Below are 7,995 nucleotides of genomic sequence, written 5' to 3'. Positions count from 1 at the left end.
CTTCTCTGAACTTCTTGAAGCTTCTTAATGATTTTTAATCTTCCGAAAAGTCTAAATTTACCTGAAAAGATTTTTTGTCTTCTTGGAATAACGTCATCAGATCTCATCAATAATTCAAAACTACTCGAGAAATGTTAACTTTCAGTTTCAGTTTCAAAAATGATCGAGAAAAATGATCGAGAAAAATGATCGAGACCTGACTAACACATATAAGCTCTGTACACCATCAAGATCGATTCTTTAGAGGAATAACGTTACACTGGATTTGAGTTGTGTAAGCTTCTCAGACAATCGTTATAAACTTCAAACAAAATCCTTCAAAAGTCTTGAATTGGTTTAAATTAGCGAAGATTTGGAGGGTTTTTGTTTTCCTCAAAAAAATTTACTTTCTTTCTATTTTCTCTTTCTTTCTTTTCTTTCTTTTCTTTCTTTTTTTCTTTCTTTCTTTCTTTTCTTTCTTTCTTTCTTTCTTTCTTTCTTTTCTTTCTTTCTTTCTTTCTTTTCTTTCTTTTCTTTCTTTCTTTTCTTTCTTTCTTTTCTTTCTTTCTTCAATTTCAAGGTTTTTGACTTATAAGTCTAATCACTACCAAATTTCTTAGCAACCAAAATTTCACTACCAAATTTCTTAGCAACTTGCCTATGAGAATTACGATCTCACAATTACTTATTTTCACCATTTTAACACGTGTTTAATTTGATTTTTCAAAATCGAGTTCTAAAGAAAAAAAATGCTACTTATATTAATTTGTATATACATAAATATTTTTGCAGTTGCAATTTTAAGAAACCTCAGGCATTAACGATTGATGGCAAAAAAAATCCAGTTTTTTGTTATCAACCGTTTTATTGGCTGAGAGCATGAGTATTTCGGGGAAGGTTCTCTGTATTGTGATTGGTTCTTTGTATTGTGATTCTGAATTTCAAATAATTCTTTCATGATGATTAAGACAAAGCGATGCTTTGAATGTTCCCTTAGTTTTGATTATCAGCGCATTCAAATTTTAAAAGATTCTAAAAACTTTTTGAACCAGATGCTCAAAAAATCACAAACCAAAATAAAATTAGACCTTCAATTTGTTGTACCATTAACTGCTCAGCCTGTAGAAAATCTAAACCTGTATGAAGCTAGATTGTCATTTTGCAATTTCAAAATGTATGTTTTGTAAACAAATATAATATATTTTTTCATATTTACCCCGGTAACTCGAACACCGGTTAATTCAAACTTATATTATGTCGAACTGTTTTCTTTTGTCCCTTGAAAACTCAATATGGAAAAACTTCGTATAAATCGAACATTCATTGCGTCAAACATCTCCTTGGTCCCTCAAAGTTTCGACAGGGATTTTGTTGCGTATTAATAGTTTATATCCTAGTCTTTATATCCACTGGAGTTAGTTTTATATCTTTATATCCACTAGAATTACTCTAAAAGGACCGTTAGATGCAATTCAAACAAAATTTGAAATGTTAACACTTCATTAGGTTTTTAACCTATTTAAATATTTGAAACGATAAGTCGATAAAAAGTAATTAAACAAAAAAAGAGCCGAGTTGCAAAAAAAGTCTGTTAATCTTCTAGATTATAACGCCCTAAAAAAAACTTGACACATTTTTTCCTAAAGATGGCGCCTGACACGGGGGTTTACATTTTAATCCATAAAAAATCATTTTATATTTGAGAAAGCATAACAAATTCGAGAACATGTTTATTCTCAAATTGATATACAGCTTTATAATTCGGGTCGAATTATTTGTTTACACTATAGACGTAAATTTATGTTACGTATTTACATTATATAGATTTTAGTCTAATATTTTTATTGCTAGATGCAGTGAGGTGTTAACTCGCTAACAAATAGAAAATTTAAAACAAAGTTCAGAGAGAAATTAAACTTTAAGATAGAACTCTATAAAAACAAGCGAGGTGATAATCAAACAGATTAAGGAAAAGTGGCGCAGGTTTAAAAGCGATTAGTAAACCATGCAGCTAATTGAACTCCACCATAGGAGAACAAAGATGCGAGTCATTTTCTGATTAAAATTTTTTAAATGCTTTTCAAGTTACTGAATATAATTCATTTGAGTCAGCTTTCAGTAAGCGAAGGAAATTTGTGTTAAGGTAATTTTTTTTTATTAAAAAAAAAAGAGAAAAAAAAAAAGAAAAAAAAAAAAAAAAAAAAAAGGAAGTTATGACGACATAGGCGACAAAACAAATTTAGAATTTCCTTTAACGCAACGACATAAAACCACTGATTATATTAAGCACATGTACTTAATGACTACATCTTAAATTTACAAATTTATGGGGGAAAGGGGAAAGCACGCATATAAAAAACAAGAATCAATTGAAAAAACTGATCAAAACGTTTATAAATTACAACTTGGGTAGGAATGCCTACAATACAATAAAATCTCAACCAACCCACAAAACAGGTTAGGTTGAGACCTGTTATAAATTAACCACATAATTTATTCTTTTTTGTATGTTACAAACTAATGTACTAAATAAGTATAAAACTTCACCAAATGGAGGCTGGCGACATAAATAGTGACGGGCTTAGAAACAATTTTAAATTTATATATATATAAAAAAACAAGTTTTCATCATTAAATCTGAGGATTAATTTTGTTTGATATTAAAAACAAAAAAACAAAAAACAACACGGCTTTTATTTACAAACACAGTTCTTTTGCTACAAAACGCCTAAAGAATGAAAAATCGGTCGAAGTAAACAAATTTATTGGCCACGCACTGCTAACGTTTGCTTCAAAGCTGAGCTAACACTCAATAAAGTGCAAACCTCCTCCATGGCGTCTAATATATATACACAAGGAATTCTCCGAGAGAAAAAAATATCACTGAATACATTCAACATAAGATGTTAGTTTATAAATTAAATTTGAATAAAAGTCTCGTAAAAGGATAAAATATAATATAAGAAAAAAGCCAACTAAATGTGTTTTAAAACAATATAATACTCTTTTCAATAATATTATTATAATATAGTTGCGGCGTAAACTCTTCTAAGAGATAACACAATTTCCGCACAACGTAGCAAAAATAATATATTACAAAAAACAAAAAACAAAAAAAAAAAAACAAAAACAAAAAAGGTCAATAAATAGAACATTTTAAATAACAAAGACACTGAGCGACACCAAAACATTTTGAAATAATGTTCGATGATAAATTAAGATTATATTAGGATTTTCTGTCGTTAAAAATTACGAAACTTATGACTAACGTGCGAGCAAAAAAAAAAAAAAAAAATCAACGTGATATTTTCAGTCAGGATTAAGTGACGCGAATTTCTCATCAGAAGTTGCTAGTCAAGCTATATAAGAGATAAATCGAATACACAATACCGCTAACAACAATATTCAATAAAAATCATTATGAAGCTTTTTTAAGTCAGACATCGCGGAGCCCTGACCGATATCTTAAGATAACATTAAAAACTGCAACAAAGTAGGCTCGCACCATCACCGAAATAAAAACTCCATGCTTTTTATCAAAATTTATACGCATAAAACTTCGAAAAATAAAATATATAAATATAAATATATTTCAAACAAAAATTCTTTAACTTTGATTAATCGTAAATCTAGCGTTAGAACAAATATAAACGGGCGCATTTTTTTTCTGCTTACCCGGGGAATTTCGATGAAGAAGAGATAAGATCGTATTATATACGATCTCGTAAAATAATTTTTTAACTTATCGCTATACATAAAAAATTTCCTTTATAGAAAAAACAAACGAACAAAAAAAAAAGAACTCGAACTCACTAATTCAAACCACCGAATACTGGTAGGCGACGAAGCTTTTCGACTGGAGAGGGAGGGTTGGAAGAGCCGGAATCTGAAGGTGTTGTTGTGTAGCGTTCGTTTAACGTCGACTTCATCCCTTGAAAACTTAATCCACCAACCATGGAAGTTAACGGAATATAGTCGCTGTTCCTAAGTTTGTTTATTTCGACCGAATTGCACGGAGATGGATAAGAGTTTTCCGGAATGACACTCATCGAGTTTTGTCCACACACAGCCAATGGATTCTGAGCAATATGCGAAGGTTCGTCAAAGAGAAACACATCACCGCCATAACCTGGAGATGTTGGCGGTGTCAGAGAATTACCAAACGGTGAAGGGGCTATATCGTGTGCAGGAGATGGAGGAATTGAGTCCATACTGGATATAGAGCAGGAACGACCTAGGCTAGCTTGGGCTAACTTTTTCTCCTCATCATTGTGTATAAAATGACACCTTGGTCCATAAGGACAGAAGCCAATGGTATGATACGTTCGACAGAACTCAGTTTTGTATTTAGGATGTCGATTTAATCCTCTAAGTTCATGAAAACCATGAGCAAATTGGCATTTATCGCCGTATTTGCATGCTCCATTTTCTTCGAATGGTCGACACAGTTCTGTCTTGTAACGACTAGAATTGGTAGAGTTTCTTTTTCTTTGTTGAGCGTCTAATTCTTCTTGGAAACTAGCACTCTGCGCCCTTTCGCGAAATGGCGAAATATTTCCCAAAAATCTATCTTTCGGCGAGGGAGGCATCGGATAAAAGCTAGAAGAACTGGGAGACAAAACTTGGGATTTTGTTATTTGTGCGCTTAAACTAATTACAGTCGTTGAGTTAGTTGAGTGACGTCGAGGAATTAGCAAATTACTCGGTCTTCGATCTTCCAATTTTTGACGTAAATCTAACATTGGTCGCTGTTTACTCTATAAAAAAACAAAAAACAAAAAAAAAAACATCGGGAATAATTTTAAACGAGATTCGTATTAAAAGCTGCAACGATATGTCTTTCAAGTTAAACACATAAATTCATAAACGAACGTTGAAAGAATCTTATAAAAAAAAAAAGAAAAAAGAAAATAATTCAAAAGTATAAAGAAAATCGTAATGGCTTTACAAGTTCATATTTATGCTAAATCTAAATCTGTTTTTATCTTCTGCATTATATACTCGTTAAAAACATTCCCAAGAGAACCCTTCTAACTAAGTTATACAAAGTACACAAAAGTAAAACAAGAATAGTTTATCTAATTACATTCCCTGAGAGATTTGATTAGGTTAAAGGCGGCAAAATAACTGAAAGTATACGACGAAATTCGCTTTTTCAACTTAAATACATTCATTACCTGTTGAATAACATCACTAATATCATAAAACGCTGATACCAAAGCTGTACTCATTTTTTTTTTTGATTATTAAATAAAGGTTTCAACAACTACAAAATAAAGCCTAACACGTTCCACGCGTTGAAGTCTGTTTGAGACGATATAAAAAAACATTGACGAAAGGTTTTTGTGCGATATATAAAGGTTTATTCAGTGGTTAGAATCGAGAACAATACAATAAACAATCAGGCGTGACTAAGAATGCATGTCAATCAAATCCTTTTGTTTTATGTTTTGAAAGCATTTTTACTTAACCAATAGAAAGGTTAATAAAGATTTTCAATAGGTGGGAAAATGTTTTCGGAAAAACATTATAACGCTCTGCTAATTTAAGCATATCGATTTTTTTTAGAACAAAAAGAATGAATATTTTACAGCAACATTTTTTTGTTTTTAAAATAGAAAAACAAAGTTTTTTTTCACGTGTTTCAATATGCAATAATTTCAGAATTACAAAATATTTTAAGTCAAAATTAGCAAACATGATTCAAAGGAGTCCCAATTATCTATATAAACTATAACGATCTCCCGAACGAAGGTCAATTTGTTGACTTTTTGTGAGGTCGTCTGGTATTTCCAAAACAACTAAATGGATTAAAACTAGTTTCTTTTCATAAAATTGCGAAGATAAGTATGCTTGAGACGTGAGTTAATTTTGTAGAAATGTTGTTAGATGGTCTAATTTCTACAAGTAGATTTAAAAGATTAGAGCAATTCATAAGGAGACGTGAAGTCTAATCAAACAACTTCGACTTAACAAACAAATTGGGCGCCACTCGAACACAATCTTTGCTATTTAACAAAATGGTCATAAAAATTCTAGATCGAATGTAGAGATGAGTTATTCTGTCCGTAAATAAAATTCTGCAAATACTTGTGTAAGCTGAAATTGCCTGCGAAACTTTTATAGAAAACACGAAAAAACTAACCTCAAAAAATCATCTGTTGTTTTTTAACTTTATTCCTGCACCTTTTCTCAGGTTTACGACGCTAATCTCGAAAAAAAACAAAAATAAACTGCGGGAACTTGGATCACTCACAGTTTGTAGAAATAAAACGTTGCTAGAATGAAAGTACGTAGACCAAAACTTATTTATCAAGTCTTTAAAAAGCAACGTCATAGACGTTAAATATTTAGCAGAATTGTAATTTACGTTAAACGATTATTTAACTTTATATGCTGAGTTTAACAAAAGAAAATTTGATTACTGTTGTAAATAAGGATAAGAAGATTCGTTAGACAACTTTATACCTTCGGTATTTCGGAGAACCAATAAAAAATATTAAAGAAAAACATGATATTTTTCGGCATTGCAGTTTAAAAAAAAAGTAATACGCTTTGCATAATAGAACAGGTGCCCGTAGGGAATTAAGATCTAAATAAACGTTTCATTTTTATTTTCTGATTTGAGCATCGTGTTTAAACTTTTAACTTCTGGTCGGTTTAAAGTCGAAAGGTTGAAAAAGTATTCGGTATAAAATTTGATGCAAAAGAATATGGTTGCCACCTGTAATTGTAACTATAAAACCAAAATGCTGTTTATTCGGAAAATTCGAATTGAATTTCTTTCTTTTTAAAATACTTTGAAATGGGTAGAAATGGTATCAGCCTACCGATGGAGATTGATGTAATAAATATGATGGATCAATACCATCCAAATTTTTATATTTCCGAACAAAATGGCGAATTATTAATTTGAACTTTATAATTAGGTATTATTCTACTCTTATTTTTTTTCCGAACGGCGCGAGTATTGCAAAGTAAATTTAATACACAAAGTTAATCAACCCGATCCATCAACAAACCTTTTAAAACTTGATCTCTGCAATTTGCTAAAAAGGTTTTTTTGCGGTTTTTGGTAAGATTTTGCGTCATTTGCCAGGACGAACGTTGATTTGCATATTTTTCAAACTCATCAGCTTTTGGAAATCAAAATGCGCATTCATTTGCATGTTTCGAATTTATACCGTGAAAGAGGCAATAATTATGTCCTCCTATTGACATAAATCTTTAATGGATGAATTTTTTTTGCGATGAATATATAAAAACCTTATAACCCAAAGATTTTTAGAAGAAGTTTAAGAAAATGAGAGCAACATTCACACAAAAAAGAAAAAAAATTTAACTGTTGTATGTTGAGCAAGAGTAAGTGACCATATAAAATGGAATTTTTTTTTGTTTTTTTCGTATGTATACAATTTTCAAAGATGCGGCCCTTAAAATCTTTCAACAAGTATTTAAGATGAAGCATCTTCAATTCAAAAGTGTAAAATACGGGAGTTCTTGGAGCTCGAAGTAATCGTTATAAAACTCCTTTTAAAACGTAAAATTTCTCTAGAAATTAATTTCGTTGCAATCCTATCAAATGATCACAATTTTTGATACGGGTTCTTTAAACCTGGATTTAACTTTAGACCTGGATTTAACTTTCACCAAAAATTAGGGTTAAAAAATTTAAAAGGTCCTTAAAAATGTTGGTTAAATTTTTAATGAGCATTTTTAAAAATGAAAAAAAAAAAAAATAACTTTTGCATATTTCTGTGTAGTTATTTTTGTTTCTTTTATTTCTTCATGTTTTGTTCATTAAATAAATTTATAAGAAAAAGAAAAAAAAAGCGTTTAAAATAAATTAAAAAGAACTGTTGCGAGGCTTGGATACTAATTTACTAATGCCGGCAAAATAAACTCTAAAAAGATATTCCGTCTTGTAAATCGCTGATCGTTCTTATCGCACATAATTTTAAAGATAAAAACCCAAGAAGCCACTTGGAATTTCCTAATTTATATCATTTGTTACAT

The 7,995-nt window shown here is 30.4% G+C and overlaps 1 protein-coding gene and 1 long non-coding RNA gene across 4 annotated transcripts; both read right to left on the bottom strand.

Moving 5' to 3' along the window:
* Window positions 1-494: 494 nt before the first annotated feature.
* LOC149876913 (uncharacterized) lies at window positions 495-1,327 on the bottom strand. The gene is made up of 2 exons (XR_016448406.1): window positions 1,196-1,327; window positions 495-715 (listed from the first exon to the last, which is right to left on the bottom strand). It is a non-coding gene; the product is annotated as an uncharacterized LOC149876913 (long non-coding RNA).
* A 1,872-nt stretch (window positions 1,328-3,199) lies between these two features.
* On the bottom strand, window positions 3,200-6,264 carry LOC149876912 (mRNA decay activator protein ZFP36L2-A-like). Of its 3 annotated transcripts, none has more exons than XM_090074697.1 (3): window positions 6,125-6,264; window positions 3,793-4,736; window positions 3,200-3,338 (listed from the first exon to the last, which is right to left on the bottom strand). In XM_090074697.1, exons 2-3 carry the CDS (start codon window positions 4,719-4,721, stop codon window positions 3,320-3,322), a joined length of 948 nt encoding a protein of 315 aa, XP_089930823.1. In that variant the 5' UTR covers window positions 4,722-4,736; window positions 6,125-6,264; the 3' UTR covers window positions 3,200-3,319. The 3 variants fall into 3 exon arrangements, with proteins under 3 accessions (XP_089930823.1, XP_089930821.1, XP_089930822.1); XM_090074695.1 differs by lacking the exon at window positions 6,125-6,264 and adding an exon at window positions 5,157-5,328 and having other exon boundaries at window positions 3,206-3,338; XM_090074696.1 differs by lacking the exons at window positions 3,200-3,338; window positions 6,125-6,264 and adding an exon at window positions 5,157-5,328 and having other exon boundaries at window positions 3,514-4,736.
* Between the last annotated feature and the right edge of the window lie 1,731 nt (window positions 6,265-7,995).

Source organism: Hydra viridissima, unplaced genomic scaffold, assembly GCF_058129835.1.
Source record: "Hydra viridissima isolate aposymbiotic clone 2 unplaced genomic scaffold, HvirCarnegie_v1 scaffold_17, whole genome shotgun sequence".
Taxonomy (NCBI): Eukaryota; Metazoa; Cnidaria; class Hydrozoa; order Anthoathecata; family Hydridae; genus Hydra; species Hydra viridissima.
This window is presented reverse-complemented; position numbering and strand designations above follow the sequence as displayed.

Excerpts from the sequence above, each read along its gene's own strand:
- LOC149876912 (XM_090074695.1), bottom strand. The coding sequence starts at position 5,210 with ATGAGTACAGCTTTGGTATCAGCGTTTTATGATATTAGTGATGTTATT. Across the intron at positions 4,737-5,156 it reads TTAGTGATGTTATTCAACAG|AGTAAACAGCGACCAATGTT; the intron begins GTAATGAATGTA and ends GTTTTTTTATAG.